The sequence below is a fragment of the Betta splendens genome, chromosome 17, assembly GCF_900634795.4.
Source record: "Betta splendens chromosome 17, fBetSpl5.4, whole genome shotgun sequence".
Classification (NCBI taxonomy): domain Eukaryota; kingdom Metazoa; phylum Chordata; class Actinopteri; order Anabantiformes; family Osphronemidae; genus Betta; species Betta splendens.
Window position 1 is genome coordinate 16156801 of NC_040897.2, and position 20542 is coordinate 16177342.

General features: G+C 48.5%; 6 protein-coding genes across 12 annotated transcripts; 4 read left to right on the plus strand and 2 right to left on the minus strand.

Annotated features, from left to right (window-relative positions):
- Nucleotides 1-196: 196 nt before the first annotated feature.
- Nucleotides 197-3881, plus strand: saga (S-antigen; retina and pineal gland (arrestin) a). Of its 2 annotated transcripts, XM_029131365.3 has the most exons (16): nt 197-267; nt 783-858; nt 1208-1268; nt 1479-1523; nt 1614-1813; nt 1880-1939; nt 2021-2088; nt 2155-2290; nt 2371-2455; nt 2545-2617; nt 2696-2833; nt 2900-2977; nt 3068-3082; nt 3268-3320; nt 3410-3419; nt 3519-3881. In XM_029131365.3, the coding sequence occupies exons 2-16, from the start codon at nt 811-813 to the stop codon at nt 3643-3645; spliced, it is 1197 nt and encodes a 398-aa protein (XP_028987198.1). In that variant the 5' UTR covers nt 197-267; nt 783-810; the 3' UTR covers nt 3646-3881. The 2 variants fall into 2 exon arrangements, with proteins under 2 accessions (XP_028987198.1, XP_055359745.1); XM_055503770.1 differs by lacking the exon at nt 3410-3419.
- A 244-nt stretch (nt 3882-4125) lies between these two features.
- On the minus strand, nt 4126-9694 carry LOC114844169 (collagen alpha-1(X) chain). 3 transcript variants are annotated; one of them, XM_055503757.1, is made up of 6 exons: nt 9440-9694; nt 8173-9327; nt 7478-7808; nt 7209-7289; nt 6706-6786; nt 4126-6415 (listed from the first exon to the last, which is right to left on the minus strand). In XM_055503757.1, the coding sequence occupies exons 2-6, from the start codon at nt 8194-8196 to the stop codon at nt 4722-4724; spliced, it is 2211 nt and encodes a 736-aa protein (XP_055359732.1). In that variant the 5' UTR covers nt 8197-9327; nt 9440-9694; the 3' UTR covers nt 4126-4721. The 3 variants fall into 3 exon arrangements, with proteins under 3 accessions (XP_055359732.1, XP_055359733.1, XP_028987139.1); XM_055503758.1 differs by having other exon boundaries at nt 8173-8326; nt 9184-9694; XM_029131306.3 differs by having other exon boundaries at nt 8173-9694.
- A 576-nt stretch (nt 9695-10270) lies between these two features.
- On the plus strand, nt 10271-13392 carry proca (protein C (inactivator of coagulation factors Va and VIIIa), a). Its single transcript, XM_029131358.2, has 9 exons — nt 10271-10398; nt 10698-10781; nt 10874-11031; nt 11396-11420; nt 11553-11663; nt 11856-11996; nt 12082-12200; nt 12304-12421; nt 12751-13392. Exons 2-9 carry the CDS (start codon nt 10712-10714, stop codon nt 13338-13340), a joined length of 1332 nt encoding a protein of 443 aa, XP_028987191.1. The 5' UTR covers nt 10271-10398; nt 10698-10711; the 3' UTR covers nt 13341-13392.
- Nucleotides 13393-13486: 94 nt separating this feature from the next.
- On the minus strand, nt 13487-15369 carry dusp28 (dual specificity phosphatase 28). Of its 3 annotated transcripts, none has more exons than XM_055503771.1 (3): nt 15122-15369; nt 14376-14864; nt 13487-13952 (listed from the first exon to the last, which is right to left on the minus strand). In XM_055503771.1, exon 2 carries the CDS (start codon nt 14780-14782, stop codon nt 14387-14389), a length of 396 nt encoding a protein of 131 aa, XP_055359746.1. In that variant the 5' UTR covers nt 14783-14864; nt 15122-15369; the 3' UTR covers nt 13487-13952; nt 14376-14386. The 3 variants fall into 3 exon arrangements, with proteins under 3 accessions (XP_055359746.1, XP_028987238.1, XP_028987239.1); XM_029131405.3 differs by having other exon boundaries at nt 14438-14864; nt 15122-15277; XM_029131406.3 differs by having other exon boundaries at nt 14438-14878; nt 15122-15260.
- Nucleotides 15370-15735: 366 nt separating this feature from the next.
- LOC114844179 (zinc finger and SCAN domain-containing protein 2-like) lies at nt 15736-17925 on the plus strand. 2 transcript variants are annotated; one of them, XM_029131335.3, is made up of 3 exons: nt 15736-15999; nt 16071-16703; nt 16837-16975. In XM_029131335.3, exons 1-3 carry the CDS (start codon nt 15825-15827, stop codon nt 16845-16847), a joined length of 819 nt encoding a protein of 272 aa, XP_028987168.1. In that variant the 5' UTR covers nt 15736-15824; the 3' UTR covers nt 16848-16975. The 2 variants fall into 2 exon arrangements, with proteins under 2 accessions (XP_028987168.1, XP_028987165.1); XM_029131332.2 differs by having other exon boundaries at nt 15737-15999; nt 16071-17925.
- Nucleotides 17790-19813, plus strand: LOC129602941 (zinc finger protein 892-like). Its single transcript, XM_055503922.1, has 3 exons — nt 17790-17834; nt 18024-18378; nt 18540-19813. The coding sequence occupies exons 1-3, from the start codon at nt 17790-17792 to the stop codon at nt 19445-19447; spliced, it is 1308 nt and encodes a 435-aa protein (XP_055359897.1). The 3' UTR covers nt 19448-19813.
- The last annotated feature ends 729 nt before the right edge of the window (nt 19814-20542 follow it).

Sequence of the window (20542 nt, forward strand, 5' to 3'; positions counted from 1 at the left end):
ACACACACACACACACACACACACACACATCCCTCCCTCTCTAATCCGGTCCTGTAGTGCTGACCGAGGCAGAACCACCTTCAATCCTCTCATTCAGGAGGTTTGGTCTGTCTGGATGTTGTGGCTCGTGGGGGAGGGACCAGGCTGCACCGAGCTCGTCTGATTGGTTGAGGACGTCCGATGACGGACAGCAGGTGTCTGCATATAGCGTCTGTCTGAGCGTCACTCGTCTCGTCCAGCTCGTCTCACTTCATCTCTTCATCACAGGTGAGTTTTTGTGGATCCACAGTTTTACGTCTCTGAAGTCAGCATCTGCTACAGTAGCATGAAGGTGATTTAGCTCCTCCACAGCCTGACAGTAGAGACAGTAGTTTAGTGGTAAAGGTGCTGATCTGCATACACTCTGTAATTAACCGTAGAGTCAAAGTTTTTACACAGTTTGATCTTAGTTTTATATTTGAGCAGAACGTGGTTGATTTTATTTGACAAGCAAAGTGATGGAGCTGTGGATTGTTGTTTTCTGCTTTCGGTGAAGAGAGAAGCTTTTAACTGGATTAAGAAGCTGAGCTGAGGTAAATCTGATCAGTCGCATTAGTTTAACTCAGACTGACCCAAACCCAAAGCTCAGACTGTGTTCGGTTCCCAGCTGAACCTGGAGCCTCCCTGTCTGGAGCATGGGGCTGCTCTACTTGTTCTACTGCTGGTTCTGATTGACAGGTGGAGGCCCATCAGCTCATGACGTCTCAGAGACTCAGCTTCTTGTGCTTCCTGTCTCCTTCCAGGCGCCGCTGACTTGCCTCCATCTGCAACATGACTTCAAAAAACGTTGTTTTCAAGAAGATCAGCAAAGACAAGTCGGTGAGCGACCAAGCAGCTTCCAGTGTTCCCAGTGTTCCCAGTGCCTGAACTGAAGCCAGACGTGAAGTTGAAACAACTTAACCAACTGACAGCGCCTTTTTAATACACTACACACAATGCACTAATTCACTAAGAGCAAATACACAACTTTGGATGTTTAATGACATACGACACTGATGTTAAATCCATCCACAGCTTTGTTAAATTTAACTTGTGCCGCTGATAATCTGCTCGGTGGGACATTCATCTGATGTTGTGACCGAGTCACTGTTCCTCCATCGCGTGCGGCTCTGACACCTAATGCTGGTGAACCACAGGCATCAGTGTAACCTCCTTCGTCCCGCCTCAGGTTGGCGTCTACATGGGGAGAAGGGACTTCGTCGACCGCGTGGACTCTGTGGATCCAGTGGGTGAGTTTCACAGTTTCAAACACATCACATCTGTTACACTCATTTTCATGCGTTGCCAGGTTTAATGTACTGGTAGAAGTCATTTAACCACCTACTAATGCTGCACAAAAATGAAGCAAGGTTCATCCTCTGGGGACCAACAACCTTGAGCTCCGTCTAAACTGAGGGATGTCTTTAACATCTTGAGGGTTTTCGTTGCTTTTCCCCCAGATGGCGTCATCCTCGTTGACCCTGAGGCGCTGCAGGGCAGGAAAGGTCAGTGTCCTTCCGCCAACACCACTGAGCGCTAACTAACAACAGAGCTGTTCCAGTTGGAGCTCAAACGGTCTCACCTCCGTCCTCCAGTGTTCGTCACCCTGTCCTGCACCTTCCGCTACGGCAGAGATGACATGGACGTGATCGGAATCGCTTTCCGCAGAGAGCTGTACCTCACAACCCGGCAGGTGTACCCGCCTCTGCAGGACCGCGAGAAGGGGGTCCACAACAGGACCCAGGCCAAGCTGATGCGCAAGCTGGGGGAGCACTCCTACCCGTTCTTCTTCGAGGTGACCACAGTCTCAACACAGCGTCTGTCCCTGTGAGCGCTTGTCTGACTCATCCGTCTCCTCCAGTTTCCTGACAACCTGCCCTGCTCAGTGTGTCTGCAGCCGGCGCCCCATGACGTGGGCAAGGTGAGCCTGCTGCTCCACTGTCTGCTGCTGCCAGCGCCGTGAGCCCCACCAGCGCTCACGCCTCGTGTCCTCTCTCTGCAGCAATGTGCGGTGGAGTTCGAGGTCAAAGTGTTCAGCGCCGAGAGCCAGGACGCAAAAGTGCGCAAGCGGTGAGTCTGCACATCTGGAGGCGTCAAACAGGAGGAAGCAGAGCCTCACAGAGCGTTTGTAAACAGGAGCACCGTGAAGCTGCTGATCAGAAAGGTCCAGTTCGCTCCAGAGAGCGAGGGAGACGCGCCCTGGGCGGAAACCACCAAGGACTTCCTCATGTCGGACAAACCGCTGCACCTGAAGGCCTCTCTGGACAAAGAGGTGCTGACGTGCTGTAGCCCACGCTCAGCTCATCACCCACAGGCCCTTAAAGCAGTGTGTGCTTCTCATGTCGCCCTCAGGTTTATTATCACGGTGAAGCCATCAGAGTCCACGTCAGCCTCAAGAACAACTCCAGCAAAAGCATCAAGAACATCGTGGTCTCTGGTGACGTGGCCCCGTTTCTCTGCAGACGTGGAACATGGAGCGTCCAGATGCGGGTCCTGGTCTAACGTCTGCTCTTGTCTCCTCCTCAGTGGATCAAGTATCCAACGTGGTGCTGTACTCCAACGACAGCTACGTGAAGTGTGTGGCCATCGAGGAGCACGGGTAGGATTCATGCTCCACTTCACACTGGCATCACGTCAGCCTGGCGGCTTCAAATGCCTGAGCGTGCATGTGTGTCAGGGACTCGGTGTCCGCTGGGGGGAGCCTGCAGAAGGTCTTCACGCTGCTGCCCCTGCTGGTCAACAACAGGGAGAGGAGGGGCATCGCGCTGGACGGCAAACTGAAGCACGAGGACACCAACCTGGCGTCGAGCAGCATGTGAGCACACGTTCAGCCCGCTCACAGCTGCTTGTGCTTGGTGAAATGCTCAGACTTGTCTTCCAGCATTAAGGAGGGAGTCCTGAAGGAGGTTCTGGGGATCATGGTGTCCTACAGGGTCGTGGTGAAGCTCATCGTTGGAGGGTCAGTGTGTTAACGCCCATTGAGCGGCTTTTATTTGCTCCTTGCTTCTCCGTTTGCTGACTCTCATCTCTTTCCCTGCTGCGTTTTCAGGATGGTGGGATCAAGGTGGGTCCACTGCTTCATGGGCAGTTTGAGCCTCAGCCTCAGTTTGGGATAAAATGAAAGCTAATTATGAAAGAGTCCGACCTTTGACCCCTGTCACCGACGTGTTGTTGTTATTTAGCAGATTCATGCATCTATGAATGAAGCCTCTCCTCGTGTTTGATGAGTTAACTCGGTCTGTGTTGCAGTGAGGTTGTTTTGGAGGTTCCCTTTAAACTGATGCATCCTAAACCTGATGCAGGTAAGAAACTGTGAAGCTGAAACATCACACACGCCTTCAGTTTGCTGTAAGTGTTGGACTGACTCTGGTTTCCTTATTGCTGCGAGCAGTGAGGGAGAGGTAAGGCCTCCGATCAGAGCTTCTCTCCAGCTGCTCTGTTTCTCCCTTAGATGATGAATCCACGTGTCTCTAACCGCTGTCCTGTTGTTCTGCTGCCAGTGAGATCGAGGACGAGCTCGTCTTCCAGGAGTTCCAGCGCTCGTACCTGAAGGGCATGACGGCCGACGACGACGACGAAGATGCAAACGTGTCGGGCGGCGACGACGTGGCTCCTAAAGAGAAGTAGAGGCTGAGACGGACACGGCTGCCAGTCTGAACCACCGAGGCTTAAAGGGCCGTAGCTGTGATTGAGTAGAGGTGTTATTTTGTTCTGATGTTACACTAAAAGGAGCTGATTTCATTTTATTCCTTGATTCAATCTTGTAGCTGCTTCAGGTTCTTAGATCTCTGCCTGCTCGTCTCACTTTCTGCTTCAGGTTTGTTGTAGAGACATGACTCTGAAATAAAGGCTGGTTGACGTCTTCTTGCTTCCACTGCTCTTTCTTGACTGGAGGTTGATGCCACATGTGGGACATCAGACCTGCTCAGTGGTTTGAATGAGCCGCCCTTCATCCAGTTCCACCACAGCAGCTCACAGCCCAGGTCGCTGGTAGCTAAATCTGAGGTTCCAGCCAAACACCTGCTTTTGTTTGACAGAACAGGTTCATAATCTTCAGTAAATGTCAGTATGTTGGCTTTTCTTACATGAACAATGAAAACACAAACCTCAGAGAAGGTTAATCTTTATTCTGAGATAAAAACCACAATTCAGAGGTGACAGCAAACTGGTCACCTCAACTGATTCTATGTAATGCAAGGATGCATCAGAGACCAATGCAGAAGTGAGTAAACTATGAATTACTTCTGAGAGCGGTATTAACTGCAGCAATTTAGCTTCTATGATGTTTAACCTTCTGTTTATTGAGAAAGAAAAAGGACAAAATCTCTAAATCAAAGCTGCAGCAAGTTGAAAACAGTGTAATGTTTTAAACATTAAACCTTTTAGCCTTAAAGCAGTTCAGAGCACGAATGCACGATCAAACATAGGAGTCAAGCTGGAACGTGCCTATAGCTGTGCTGAGTTCATCTAAAGGAGGGGCATCTTCCCTTTAGGTTCTGGATCACGTTGATTTTCTTTTACTCTCATGAAACGCTCATGAAAGAGAAACTACTGACTAGAAGCATCCACACACTGACCCGCTTCCTTTTGTCCTGCTTGTAGAATACCCCCCCTTGAAACCTGGAGTGGATCGACGCAACAGGTCCTTCTACCATTGAGGAGTGGGGAGAAGGTTCTGTTGTGAGTTCTTTAGGTTCTTCAGTTTACTTAGGTTCTTCTATGGCTGTGGTATGTGGAGGCGGTTCTGTTGCAGGTTCTTCAGGTTTTTCTATGACTGTGGTATGTAGAGGAGGTTCTGCTGCAGGTTCTTCTATGGCTGTGGTATTTGGAGGCGGTTCTGTTGCAGGTTCTTTAGGATCTTCTATGACTGTGGTATGTGTAGGAGTTTCTGCTGCAGGTTCTTCAGATTCCTCTATGTCTGTGGCTTGTGGAGGGGGTTCTGTTACAGGTTCTTCAGGTTCTTCTATAGCTGTGGTATTTGGAGGCGGTTCTGTTGCAGGTTCTTCAGGCTCTTCTATGGCTGTAGTATGTGGAGGCGGTTCTGTTGCAGGTTCTTCTATGGCTTTGGTATGTGGAGGCGGTTCTGTTGCAGGTTCTTCTATGGCTTTGGTATGTGGAGGCGGTTCTGTTGCAGGTTCCTTAGGCTCTTCTATGGCTGTGGTATGTGGAGGCGGTTCTGTTGCAGGTTCTTCTATGCCTGTGGTATGTAGAGGAGGTTCTGCTGCAGGTTCTTCTATGGCTATGGTATTTGGAGGCGTTTCTGCTGCAGGTTCATCTATGTCTGTGGTTTGTTGAGAGGGTTCTGTTGCAGGTTCTTCTATGGCTGTGGTTTGTTGAGGGGGTTCTGTTGCAGGTTCTTTAGGCTCTCCTATGGCTGCAGTAGGTGGAGGGGGTGGTGTTGTTGTGTCCGTCTTGTCAGGGCCCTCCCAGTTATAATCTCCATTTGAAGCTGTATTGTGTTCAGGAGGTGCTTTTGTGGTAAATGGAGGTTCATCCGAGCCCGGAGGACCATTCCAGCTAAATTCTTCATATTTATACACCTGCGGGACTCCAAAATCGCGCCCTGCTATAAAATCACAGGAGTCCGGATACAGCAGGTAGCCAGAAAATAAGCTGGTACTCTCACTGTCAGCAAAAATACCATTGGTGAGTGAATTCTTCACCTGCAGCCACACTTGGTCAAAGGTAGCGAGGTGAAGGACAACGGTTTGGCTGGAAGTGGCTTGGTTGTTTCCTTCTGTTGCTCTGACTATAGGGAAGAGGTTTTTGAAGAGGCCGACCTTAAGTGGCCTGGAGGCAACAGCCAGGTGGAAGCTGAAGACATAGGTGCCATTGACAGGTGCTGTGTAGATTCCGGTGTTTGGATTGTAATGGCCTTGAATGTTGGTGAAGACATTTGGGAAAATAACGGGCTGGTTTTCAGGAGGAAATGGCTGTACAATAGATGCAGAGAATGCAGACTGGATAGCTGGGGAGCAGGGGCCAGGTTGTCCAACGGGACCTAGATCGCCTTGGCTGCCTTTTAGCCCAGTTGCCCCCTGTACCCCTTGGGCACCTGTGTCACCTTTGTCTCCTTTAGCACCCTTTTCCCCTAGTTTACCGTCAGCACCTTTCGCACCATCAGTGCATGTACATAGACCTCGCTCACCTTGGTCACCCTTCTGTCCATTTAGTCCAGGGTCACCAGCTTTGCCCATGTCACCTTTATCACCCTTAAGACCTTTGGCCCCTATAGGTCCCTCTACCCCAGGTAAACCTCGAGCTCCAGCTGGTCCTGGGGGACCTTGTGGACCTGATGGACCCTCAACACTTTGACATGATGCAGGGCACATGCCGGTTTCTCCTTGAGGGCCCTGTGGACCTGGAGGGCCCAGCAGTCCTTGGTCCCCTTTGTCTCCTGGTAACACAAGTAACAACATCTAGATTAGTAAACTTCTTTATTTTCTGTTTTGCTAATAGGTAAGATGGTTGACCATGAGTTGCAATCTCCGCTTTGTTATGTTCCACCCTGTCTGTGAACAGCTTCCTGTACTTCAGTCATCTCTACTCTACGAAGGGAGCAGGGAAGGGTTGAAAGGAGATTGAAAACTGTGACAGTAAAAATATTTATTCAGCTAGGTTTTAGCTGACCCTTAATATGCACAAAGAGGATGTTAAAATAGTTTCACTAGGTTGACCACAACCAACCTTTGAATCCTCGCTCGCCCTTTGTTCCACTGAAACCAGTAGGTCCAGGCTGCCCTTTCTCCCCCAAGTCTCCCTTCTGACCTGTAACAACATATAGACATGAATCATGACAAACTGCCAAACAGTAAAGCGATGCTTCGAGTGACCTGCAGGATGACACTAAGGGAATGTTCCACGAGTGAAGAGTTTCTCTAAAATTGTCCATCAGCCTGTACAACTCCTCCTCTCTCTGTAAGGGTTAATCTTCATCCGGGCAATAACATGTATAATAAAACTTTAGCTAGTAATAGTTGTGAGTGTGTGTAGATGTGTTAGCATTCTTATTTTTAATCTCCCTACCTCCTTGTGTGTACCTTTAACTGCGACAGCGATCAAAGTGAGCAAAATAATTTCCCTTTGGGAATCTTGAAAAATTCGGTGGTGATTCAGCTTCATCGTATTATAATGGTAAGGACAGCTGCCCCAGGGATGGTGTTAAGGAAACATATACAGCTGTAACTTACCCTTTATTCCTGGAGGGCCTGTGAATCCCGGACGACCAGTGAACCCAGTCATTCCTCTCATGCCAGGACTCCCAGGTTCCCCTAATCAAAATTACAGTCAGTCCACTGTCTGTTTTGAATTTGTTTTCACTTCTATCTACGAAAGACCAACTCGTTACAACAAACCTTTAACACACCGGCTACAAAGTTCTGATGCTAGCCCCTGCTCCTCCAACCACACACTGATCCAATTTTAGACTGTATTTGTTGATTTAAAGTGTTGGATATACCTGGAGGACCACGATCTCCACGATCTCCCTTGGGTCCCACGGTGCCCTTACACCTCCCACAGGCACAGAAATATGGAACCTCGGCAATGGACGGTGGCACTGGAGCGTTCACCAGCAGGTCACAGATTGAGGTATCGGGCACAATGGGCGTCACTGGGTTGATGGTCCCGTTTGGTCCTCCTATGGGGGGAAGTGGCAGAGGCCCACTGCGGTACGTGCCTGTGTCAGGAAATTCTAAAGGATCCCCCTCTGCCCCTGAGCCGGTCTCCATGTCGAGAGGTAACAGCATGGCCGAGCAGAGGGAAGACAAGCTGAGGAGTCCCAGCAGCATCTGGGGGGACGAAATGATGCTTAACTCAGTACATCATGTTTAGGAAACAGGTGTTTGTACCTCAGAATGACTCAGAATAAAGAGTATCACACTGAAAAGGACCAACTACACCCAGACCCATGTTTCTAAACCTGAAGAATAACCTAAGCTAACTAACTCCTGCTAACTAAATGAACACTATGTGATACCCATACATGTAACTTAACATTCTTAATTGAACCTCATTTACAGCAGAAATCAGTATATTAGCTTTAACTTAAGTAATTGTTGTTTTAAGTAACTATAAAATATATTTCTTGTTTTCTGCTCAAACAACACAACATAGATGTTACTACCAGCGCAGGAAACATCAGAAGAAACTTACCACACTGTCCGATTTGTGCGGCATTGACCCAAGAGGAATTTTTGGAGAGATGAGTTGGTGAAAGGAGACTTTGATCCATTTATAAATGAAACCGCTTGTTCAAAAAAACTTTTCTTTTCAGATCAGTTTCACCTGATGGGCTGGCAAACAATAGCTGGGATGGAGGGAGGAGACACATTTAGGAAGAACTGGGCCCACATGTGGCACGAACTCTAAGTTTATCTGTCCATCACTATCCACCCTTCTTTTTCTTTCATGCTTCCAGAAATCTAGCTTCTTTCTTTAGAGCTCTGGGACATTAGGTCTGGTGGAGATTTGTACAGTAGGTTCCTAAAGAATCAGTGTTGAAACAATTAATCTTTGACATTAGATCCATTTTTATCAGAATGAAAAATAATTAAATCTGAATCTAGGATCAGGTTCTTCTGTTCACACATATTTCTTGTTTTAAATAATTTTAAAAATAAATAATAATAAAGAAACAAAATACATTTGTAAAGCGATGATTTGTCATTTCTTCCTCTAAATAAACACGTCAGTTGAACAATGCAGTTATCCAACCCGTGAAATGCAACCGAACAAAGAACAATGAGCAGCCTAATTTGATTTTTAAACAATGAAGGATTTTGGTAATGAAACCTCATGAGATTTAAAAAAAAAACATGAATAAAACTAATTGCACAAATAACAAAAAATGAAAGAGGCACGGATCAACACAGAAAGTTAAAACATTGACAGGTCATCAATCTAATCACCAGCCAAATACTGTAGAACATTCCTTAACTCTGGTTATTAATACATGTAGTTAAATAAACAGTGCTAGTGGAGGTGTATACTAAAGTGAGAAGAGTTTATTCTTATACTGTGAACGTAGCAAAACCAGGGTAATAAAAGTTTTATAGTTTTAATCAAGTCAAACAACAAACATGCCTTTAGCATGAATGCAAATGATTGCCTCATTGTTGTGTCAACTGTGCAGCAAATCATGTGTCAGTAAAACTGAAAGGATACAGGACACTAGAGGAAACTGGTCCAGACACAAAGCAGCCGGCAGCCGGCCAGGTCTGAGTCCAGCTTCCATCACAGGACGTCTGGGAAAACCTCCGCCCTCCCATCACCGAACCACCCGAGGAATCAGAGACACGTCCTGCCCGTCTGTGGGACAGCTTTTATTATGAAGAATCCAAACAGCCACGCACACAAAAGTAAAGTGAGCTCAGGAAACGAGGCTGAGGCACAAAAGGAGACAAAGAGAAGAATAGTTCACCCTAATAACCGTCCTGGTTTCCACAGCCCTGGGTGCTCAGCAACACCCCCGAGGCCAGACCAGGTTTCACACCTGCAGCACATGAAGAAGATGTTTACATAGAGACAGGGACGGACATCTGACCTGCTCCGCTGGTCGGGAAAGTGGACTGGACAAAGACTCTGTGTGTGTGTGTGTGTGTGTGTGTGTGTGTGTGTGTGTGTGTGTGTGTGTGTGTGTGTGTGTGTGTGTGTGTGTGTGTGCGTGTGTGCGTGTGTGTGTGTGTGTGTAAGGCTGTCTGTGTGTGTGTGTGTGTGTGTGTGTGTGTGTGTGTGTGTGTGTGTGTGTGTGTGTGTTGCTGTATTGGTCACAATATGGGGAACCATGGTTCTGAATCCTATATTGGGATCTCCCATGGCACGTGCTGGTCTCCATAAACAGGATCATAGGGTATTAGTTATAAATATTTCGTGCTTATAGTTTGATCACATTTAATTTCCAGGGAATAAACTGAACTTTTTTCAGTTTCACATTTCAGTTCCTTTCTGAGCCATGTGTCCAGTCCCTCCAGTCCCCAGGTTTCTATGACTGACCTCTGGTGGTTCATATTTAATTTCAGGTTCTGTGTTCTGTGTTTCTGTGTTGTCTGAATGAACCTTGTTTTGACAGAGCATGTCCATGGTTCATCCTGTAGGTTGAACCAGCTTCCGTCCTAATGGAGCATGAAGCACGGGGTCGTCCAGCCTTGGTCTGTGCTGTGCAGCAGCTTCAGAGGCCGTGGAAGCACCGCGTCCCGTCCTGAACAGCCTCTGGAGTCCAGGGGGTGGAGGACGACGGAGGGTCGTGTGCATATTGACCGTGTTGGCAGACAGTGCTCAGCTGCAGACTGTGGACTCTCAGTAAACACTGGTGGTTTAGTCATTAACGCAGCAGCTCCAGAATAAACGCTTGTCTCTGTCCGCGGCTTTGAGTCTTCACACGTAAGTAGAAAACTCATCTCAGACGTCCGGTTGTTCTGCTGTGTCTTGGTTTGGTGTCATCACGTGTAGAATGTCGTCCCAGCTTCGTTTCTTCCCTGCGCCTGTCAATCAGCTCGCAGGGTCAAAGGTCACCGTGGTTCATCAGGCTGTTTGTTATTGACCAATGTACTGAACAACACAATTGTTGGATTATTATAAACACCTATTTCAATGAGACAAATCTCTACTATTTTGGTCACGTCAACCTGCGTGATGCTTCAGTCAGGTGACACAGACATAATATAAGTGTCTGGCTGCAGGTTCACCTGGCATCATGTCTCGCCTCGTCCTCTGTCTGTCGGCCATCTTTGCTCTGTGGTGGGCGTCGGTGCTCAGTCTGTCAGGTGAGAAAGGTTCAGACCATGGAACCACGTTCACGTTGCATGAGTCTGTCGGCTTCCTTTCATTGGGAGTTGAGCGTCTTCTGCCTCCTCAGTGTTCTCGGACCCTCCGCGGGCCCACATGCTGCTCCGGTCTCGCCGGGCCAACTCCTTCATGGAGGAGCTGAAGCCTCCGTCCAAGGAGCGGGAGTGCATGGAGGAAAGGTGTAGCTTTGAAGAAGCCAGAGAGATTTTCACTACCAGGGAAGCCACAGTAAGATGTTGGGTTGTGTCTGGAAGCAGTTGCATTCAAACACCGACGCCACTGACTCCGTGTCCTGTGACTAATCCAGGCTTCGTCCTCCTGTTCTGGCAAACGGAAACATGTCTGATGATCTGAAATGATTTAACACAGATGTTTGAATATGAAGGGTCACTTAAAAGAAAATTAATGACGATTTTAAAGTGTGTGACCAGCAATGTTTTTTACCCATTTCAAATTTAAATGGGTAAAACTACAGTTTTACTGAAATCCCATGCTCGTCCTGGATCAACACATCCATGTGTGAACTAATTGTCTTTGGTGGTTTCACCGTGGAGCCGAGCGGCGTCACTCAGGTTTTGTCTTGTGTTTTCAGCTGGAGTTCTGGACGGTGTACGTAGGTGAGACTCGTCTGACCCACATCAAACCCTGAGGTGGAGACGTGACCATGTCTCAGCGTCTCAGCTTGTTTGTTTGCAAAGCCTGCGGTGCATTGTGGGTAATGCAGTCACGTTGGTCTGACTATGTTTCAGACGGGAACCAGTGTCTGGCCAACAGCTGCGTCCACGGCCACTGTCTGGACAAGTACCAGGACTACGCCTGTGTCTGTCACCCCGGCTTCGAGGGCAGATACTGCGACCAGCGTGAGTCCCTTCCTTTATTCAGGTCTATGGAACGCAACATGAATATGCAAAACTCACCCCCATAACTGTATTATCATTCAAAGTTTTAACAACAAAGACATTTTCCAACATTTTCTTGGTTCTGGGTCAGTGAGGAGTTGGTTCTGTGAGACCCGGTTCCGTGACGTGCTGCTTGTGGACTCTGTTGTTTAGCCCAAACAGCCACTAACTGCTCTGTGGATAACGGCGGCTGTGACCACGACTGTGTTGAGAACCGGGACAAGCCGTCGAGAACCTGCAGCTGCTTGAAAGGATACAAGCTGCACAACGACGCCAAGAAATGCGTCCCGGCAGGTGAGAGCAGGAGGCTGACGGCTGGAGGCCAATATCAGGCGCAGACCTCTGCTCAGTGTGAAGCTGTTCCCACTTCCCGTGGCAGGAAGCTCCTCCTGCGGCCGCCTCATGATCAGCCGCTCGTCCTACACCAAACCGAGGGACGGCCTGCTGCCCTGGATCCTGGGGGGGGAGGTGGGGAAGAAAGGGGAGAGTCCCTGGCAGGTAACGGCCTGATGGACGGCGTCATCAACACAGACACGTGGTTCAGTCTGGACGGCTGTTCCCTCGATCCATACAGGTTTGAGCTGTGAGTGTCTCTGTGCAGGCGCTGCTGCTCAACGCCAACGGGCTGTTCCACTGCGGCGGCGTCCTCATCGACGAGAGCTGGGTGCTGACGGCGGCTCACTGCCTGGAGGGAAGCACGCGGTTCAAAGTGCGGCTCGGTGAGTTTCTGACTGGACACACGAACAGCAGCAGGTCTTATTAGTTATCATTAGTTTACCTCATCGTAGTCATCGTTGTCGTCGTCATCGTTGTCGTCATCACCGTCGTTGTCATCGTTATCGTCATTGTTGTCGCTGTTGTCGTCATCGTTATCATTGTTATCGTCATCGTCGTCATCGTTGTCATCGTTATCGTTATCATCGTCATCGTTATTGTTATCGTTATTGTTGGTACCAGTGTTGCTCTGGCAGATGATGGTTCATTCATTCATTCAAGCTGTGTCACCTATTCCACCACTGGCTTCACCTCGGTTCTGACCCGTCTCCAGGTGACTACGAGCGCTTCAAGAAGGAAAACACCGAGGTCATGGTATCTGTGGCTCGGAGCTACAGACACCCCGACTACAACAGCCGCACGGTGGACAACGACATCGCCCTGCTGCGTCTGGAGCACCCCGTCTCCTTCACGTCCTACATCTCCCCCGTGTGCCTGCCGGGCCGCCAGCTGGCCGAGCGGGTCCTGCACCTCAACGGCACCGTGATGGTGGTGAGCGGCTGGGGCCGGAACGACAGCCACAAGTACAGCTCTGCGCTCAACGTCATCCGCATCCCGCTGGTGGACCGGGCCGTCTGCGCCCAGCGCATGTCCCACAACATCTCCGACAACGTGCTGTGCGCCGGCGTCCTGGGCCAGAGGATAGACGCCTGCGAGGGCGACAGCGGCGGCCCGATGGTCACGCTGTACCGCGACACCTGGTTCCTGATCGGCCTGGTGTCCTGGGGCGAGGGCTGCGGCAAGCGGGACAAGCTGGGCATTTACACCAAGGTGTCCAACTACCAGGAGTGGATGAGCGGAGTGATGGAGGAGTGGGCGGGTCGGCAGCCACAGCCGGCGCCGGGCGCCGCAGCCCGGCTGTAGTGGTGCTTCAGCCTTTACTCTGAGCCAATAAAGAGCGTTTGGGTGACCACGGTCTTTGTCTCCTCCGCCTTTACTCAAAGCACGACTTACCGTCAGCTTTGTTTCCTAAAAAGCAGCTCAAACCGTAAAAAGACGAGACGCTGGCGTTAGTGACGGCTTTAGGTTTTATTGTGGTTACACAGAGCTGGACCATCACAGCCCGTCGCCATGACGACGAGACAGTCACACACCGGAGGAACTAAAGCCACATTAACTCTAATAACGAGCTGCTCCTAAACTAAACGCTGTTTACTAGTAACCAGCACATCCACCTCAGACTCAACAGACCGGACACAGACTGAAAACAAACTGAAGCTTGTACCTCGTTTTAAATGTTGCTGAAACTATGCTATTTGCCCGCTGATTAAAATGGCATTTGAGCCCTCTGAGGAGGATCCAGCTCTGCCCTCAGGCTGCAGCAGCGAAGGCGGACGAGCAGGAAGAATTCACCTGGCGCTGCATTCAGGGTCAGTCGGCCGCTCCGCGTCGTCTCTTCAGCTCCCGTTCGTATCTCTGCAGCTGAGACATGAAGCCGGGGTTTGGGTCGATCACGTGTCGAGCCGTCTTCACTTTCTGGTAAAAGTTAAGAGGGATTCATTAAGGCGTCTAGTTTGTGTCATGGTTCAGACTTATGATACAGTAAATGGTAAATGTTACAGCTGCTGCTCTGCTCAAGGGCACAAACTGTCAACTCAAAGCTTGTGTTTCAGAAAACGAACGAAGCAAATTTCACACAATCTGCAGTTTCCTGACCTTCAAACATGATCAGCAGCTGGCGGCACAAAAACCTGCAGTCTACGGAATAATTCAATCCTCAGCAGCAGGTTTGGAGCCGAGTTCAAACCCACATTAACACTTTGTCTACAACACGGGGTTAAAGAAAACCTCCATTGTGTCTATGAAGGCGTTTAAAGGGCAGAGAGGCGTTAAAGGGGAGTTAGGCCAAATTTAAAGGGCTCCTCTGACTTATGTGCGTAGTGATAGTTGCATGGTCACGTTTCATGAGGTCACTGGTGAAGTGGGCCCGGCCTCGTTGGCGTCTCCCGCCTGCGTCCCACCTGTACGGCCTCCGTCAGCGTCAGCTGGCGGTGCTTCATCAGGTAGGCGATGCAGACTGTGGCCGAGCGGCTGCGGCCGTTCTTGCAGTAGACCACGCTGCGTCCGCCGCCGTTCGCCTCCGTCTGGATGGCGTCGGCGCAGCGGTCGAAGTGGCTCAACAGGTCCTCGCTGGGGTCGTCGTACACGGGGACCCGCAGCTTCTTGATGCCGGAGGAGGGAAACGGCTGCTGCCTGGAGACGTTGATGCAGAGCGTGACCGCCTCCTGCTGGAGGAGCTCATCGCTGCAGGCTGAGCGGGCGCAGCTGATGAACAGGGCGCTGGTGACTTTACACAGCTGCAGCATGCTCCTCAGGAGGAGGACGTGACCCCCACAGGATCAACACCTGTCACAGGTCTCTAGACTCTGACAGGGGGTCCATCCATTCCTGAAATAAACAGACTGATTTGATGCATTTGTTATTAGAACCTTGAGCACTTTGAGTGTAAATGTTCAGTATGTTTAACTTTAGCTGTCTTATAAGTGTAATTCATTTATCACTAACTACACAAAGAAACAATCAATAATCAGCAGGTAAACTTAACATAGACAAGTTTTTATAAATAATCCCAACAGCACAGACAACCCCCCGCTGGGGTCAGTGAACGCATCACTCTGACTGTAACACTAAGGACACAGACTCACATCCAGAGGATCTTCAGGCTCCTCTCAGATCAACGCTGACGTTCTTCACAGCCTGTGTTGTCTCTGCAGTTGGACTCAGACCGATTTGTCTGTTCAGACCTCCTCATGACCCCCAACCGCTCTGAACAACACGCTGCTTCTATATTTACTGCTCTGCCCTGGGTCCTAACACTGCTCAGATTCATGACGGACACAGCAACTGTGCACATGTGGAACCAGAACGGTCCAGGCTGCAGCATCTGGTCTGAACCAAAGTAGCTGCAGTTTAGAACAGGAAAACTAATTCTATTAACCCCTGTCGTCCACCTGAGACCACACAGGTGTGACATCATCGCCACATGCTTTTAATAACACGTGTCAAAGTCTAGAGCAGGTTTGTTTGACAAACGGCCAGATGGAAGATACCACCTTAATAAAAAGGGAACCAACAGCTAATAAAAGTGTAAACGTGACTTCCTGTGGTATATTATATGATGTAGACTTAATGTAAACTTAACCACACATAAAAATGCTAAAGTACCACACGTTGCATTTGAGTAAAATACTTGTCCTCAGTTACTTTTTCATCGTTCAATCATGCGGAACAAAAAGTCGCTGTCGGACTCCGGCCGGAACCTTTCAGTGTGACATCCGGTGGAAGTAAACAAAGGACGCTGTGGAGGAGTGGAGCTGGTTTGAAGCTACAGCCGAAGAAGAAGCAGCGATGTCTTCGGTTCAGCGTCTGAGAGCGTTTGTCACCGAGCGACTGACTGCTGCTGCAGCAGAAATCCTCGGAGCCTTTGAGAAAACCATGGAGGAGTATGAAGCAGAGATCGGTCGGCAGCGCAGGCTGCTGGACGTGGTCTGGAGACCTGAGGTCAGGCTGCACAGGCTGCGAGGTAGAACAGTGCGAGAACACGAAGCTTAAAATGAGCAACCATGAATGGTTCATGTCCGTTTCTCTCTCCAGAACCCACGCATCAACCCGTGTGTCAGGAGGAGGAGCTCTGGAGCCGAGAGAAGGACCCCAGTCTGGACCACGAGGAACCAGAAGCTCCACGGGTCAAAGAGGAGCAGGAGGAGCTCTGCAGCGGTCCGGAGCCGCTGGTTCTGAAGGAAGAGACGGGCCCCTTGATTCCTGCTTATGCGGCAGGTGATCCCAGAGACGCAGAAGCACACGCTGAGCACCACAGCTTTCCTGTAGCTGAAAGCCGAGATCCAGAGGGAGGCCAGCGTGTTGGGGCGTCAGGTGGGAACACAGAAAAACGCCCAAAGAAGAGACGGTGTAAAAACACCCGCATCATCAACCACATGGACGTCTCCCCTACGGCACCGTGTGAGACTCAGACGGATGAGAAAGCCTTCGATTGTGTTTTTTGTGGAAAGACATTTAAGCACAAGTCCAACATGAACGTTCACCTGAGGATCCACACAGGGGAGGAACCCTATGTTTGCAAAACATGTGGGAAACGGTTCCGGCAGATCTCTGCACTGAAGGTCCACCTTAACGTCCACACGGGGACGGTTCCGTTTTCCTGTGGGACGTGTGGGAAGGGCTTCACTCGCAGTAGCAACCTGCTGGTCCACCTGAGAACGCACACGGGTGAGAAGCCGTATTCGTGCGAAACGTGTGGGAAAGGTTTCACGCATAAAAGTAACTTGTTGGTTCACCTAAGATCCCACACGGGCGAGAGGCCGTACCGCTGTAAAATCTGTGGCATGTGTTTCATATACAGCAATGAGCTGACGGTTCACATGAGAGGACACACCGGTGAGAAACCATACACCTGTAACACCTGCGGAGAGAAGTTCAGTGGAGCCAAGTTCCTGAGAAACCACATGAAGGTCCACACAACGCAGACGTCGCGTGGTGCAGAACCGGGTCAGCAGCTGGTCCACACACCGTCTGTCCCATCGCAGCAGCCGGCGCTCGTGCCTCCCCCACAGGATCTCACTTCACCTGACTGAGCGTTCCTCGCTCACCACAGAAGGTGCTTATGACGGACCTGTTGGTGACTGGAAGTGGACGATACTGAAGCTGTGAATTTATACACGGTGTCCAGAATCAGCGTCTGGCTCCAGACGTGGATCTTTGTTAACTGTAGGTCTTTCTGACAGAGAATCATGAGTTCCATCCATCAATGAGAACCATCAATTGAAGGATTCAGTGTCTAATCAATAAAACACTTTAATAGTTATTTACTGTTTTAATTATATTAAGGGTCAATTATGCATCTGCAAATTATAATGAATTTACAAACAAAACTGTAAAGAGATTTTAAATAACTTATGGCTGAATGAAGTCATAATAATGAAGTCACTATTACTGTATTTACATGCAGACTGAATAATTATTATTGGAGGCAGCATGTAAGAGAAGCTGTAGCCCATAATCAGCTGCCATCCTGCAGCAGCAGGCGAAAAACAGCTGAAGCGAGAAACATTAGAGTCGCTGTGAGGAACCGTGTTCCGTGTTCTGAGCTCGTGTTTCTCCTTTGGAACCTAAAGTTCCATATAAGTTGCTGAATGTTGAACCTGTGAACGTTTCCAAACATTTGTTTGTTTTGGTTCTCAGACCTCCTGTGATTAGTTAAATGCCCTTTACAGTTATAGTTACTTTTTTAAATAAAAAAATGGTCTTTTTGGCTTCTGCACTAAATGTGTCTGGAGAAGAAAGATGAGTTCAGAAATGGTTGTATTTAGTCAGATTGAAGCAGGTTTCTACCAGGTTAAGGTGAGTTCACTTCACCCAATAAGAAGAAAATGGACAATTCTCCATTGGTGTAAAAAACAAGATACTGACAATAAAGTCTAGTTTGTGTGTATTACTGTTTTTTTTTCTTTGTAAATAAATGTTGTTTTGTAAATACTGTGTTTTTCCAGGCGGTGGCGACACTGCAGTTTTTAACCTCATTAAACGAAGGAACAAAAACGAAGAAGAAATACGACAATCAAAGATGCTTTAGCTCCGTGGAGCTACAGGTTCGGGTTTGTGTTGGATGAACAATTAGCGGCGGTGTCGTCGTTTGAACGCCTGAGAGCGTGTGTGACCTCTGATGAGCACGTTGCGCCTGTAGACGGCGCTCACACGAGTCATAACGCGCCCGTGTCAGTTCAGCGTCTGAGAGCGTTTGTCACCGAGCGACTGACTGCTGCTGCAGCAGAAATCCTCGGAGCCTTTGAGAAAACCATGGAGGAGTATGAAGCAGAGATCGGTCGGCAGCGCAGGCTGCTGGACGTGGTCTGGAGACCTGAGGTCAGGCTGCACAGGCTGGGAGGTAAAGGAACATCTGTCTGATAATCAGCGGCGGTCAATCTCAACATTTGTTTTCATCTCAGGGACGTTTGTCTTAATAATCAAGTCCAGGTCTGATCAGAATACGTGCAGGGCTTTTACATAAACACTTATAATGGACTTGTTTGTGTTCTTCTCCTCCAGAGTTTTCACCCCAACATGTTTGTAAGGAGGAGGAGGCTCTCATTGACCTCCAGCTCTGGAACCAGGACGTGGAACCTGGTGTGGACCCGTTGGAGCCAGAACTCCCACAGAACAAAGACCTGGAAGAACTCCACAGCGGTCAGAAGGGAGAGCAGCTGGTTCTGAAGCAGGAAACTGATGATGTTACCATCATTCCTAGTTCTGAGGAATCAGAACCAACCAGTGAGCTGCTCTCTAACAGCTCTCCCACATCAGACACCAACAGTAAAAGTCACACAGATAAAAAGACTTTCAATTGTGTCATTTGTGGGAAATCATTCAAGTATAATTCTATTTTTCAGAGGCACCTGAGAACCCACACGGGTGAGAAGCCACATGTGTGCGACACGTGTGGAAAAGGATTCAGTGAATCATCATATTTGAAAGCTCATTTAAAAGTTCACACAGCTGAGGGGACTTTCAAATATGTGAACGCTCACACAGATCAAAAACCTTTACCCTGTCACACCTGTGGGAAAAGATTCACTTACTTATCACAGTTGAAAATCCATTCCAGAATACACACAGGGGAGAAACCATATTGTTGCCAGACCTGTAAGAGAGCTTTCAGCACAAAAAGCGTCCTGACAATCCACATGAGACGAGCGCACACGGGGGAGAGGCCGTATCCCTGCACCTCCTGTGGGAAAAGGTTCCCAGGATACGCCGACCTGATCAATCATAATCGAGTCCACACAGGAGAGAGGCCATACACCTGTGAGACATGCGGTAAAACATTTAGACAAGGATCAACGCTACACAACCATCTAAAAACCCATACGGGCGAGAAGCCGTACATTTGCAGCATTTGTGGTAAAAGATTCCTTCAGGTGGGAAACATGAGAAATCACATGAAAACTCATAAATAGATAAATTCTCAAAAACATACATGACAGCCTAAATATGTTTTAAATCAAACCAATCACCATCATTTTTGATTTTAGGAGTATTTCCCTTTGGGTAAAAGAGTTTAAATGAGGTCACTGGTCTGAAGGCTCACCTCTGTATTTCTTGCACTAATGCTTGTTTTCAGTCCAGTTAAGGGATCCGTGTCAGTGATGTTGTCAGAAAATTGTGTTTGTGCATAAATATTATTGTAACATAAACATGATCAGATTTCACACATCATGAAACCAAATAAAAACATTTGTTTGGTTGAGTTTCAATATGTACATAACTCAGTTCATAAAATGTGTGTTGCGGAACATACATTAAAAAACATCTGTGTTCTATGATTCTATGTTCATCTTTTGGGCTGAGACAAGATGTGGATTCAGGGTGTAAGGGCCGTCTCGTTGATTCATGCGAAACCTGTAGCTAGAAGAAACAAAAACACGTTTTTATTTTCTCAAAATTCAGGCCAAACGGGGGCTGGAATGGAAGTGGAGTGGAAACATCAGGAGAGGAAATCAGAGTCAGAACAGCTGATCACATAAGTGTGTTTGCAGTGGAACTAGAATAAGAATAAGGGTGGGACTGAGGTGAGTGGAACTTAGAGGGCTGAATAGGGTGTTCATCTGCAGTGACTCTCTATTATTGCAGTCGCTGGGGGGGAAAAGGCAAAGTAGCACCAGGAGGTGTGTAATGGAAAAATTTTGCTTTGTGCTATTTCTTATCCAACACACTCGTCATGTGCTGGTTAGGTGCAATACTGAACTGAACATTCTTACACAAACAACTAATCTCTTGTGCTGTCGTACATCAAGTCTAAACATCTGATGTTCCATTTGACTGACTAATAGTTTATGATATATGTTTGTCTTTTACACCCGGACTCTGGCTCCATCCTATCTGACTCCCCACCAGACCCAAGGCTGCTAAAGCCAATGCATCTTGTCTTGTAAGCTCTGTGTTCCTTCCTTTGGATAACAAGACATGACGATGCAGAAGTGAGAAAGCAAACATTCTCACTCACAGCGAGATAAGGTGGCACAAACAAGGTGCACAGGTGTTATTTGAAGTGG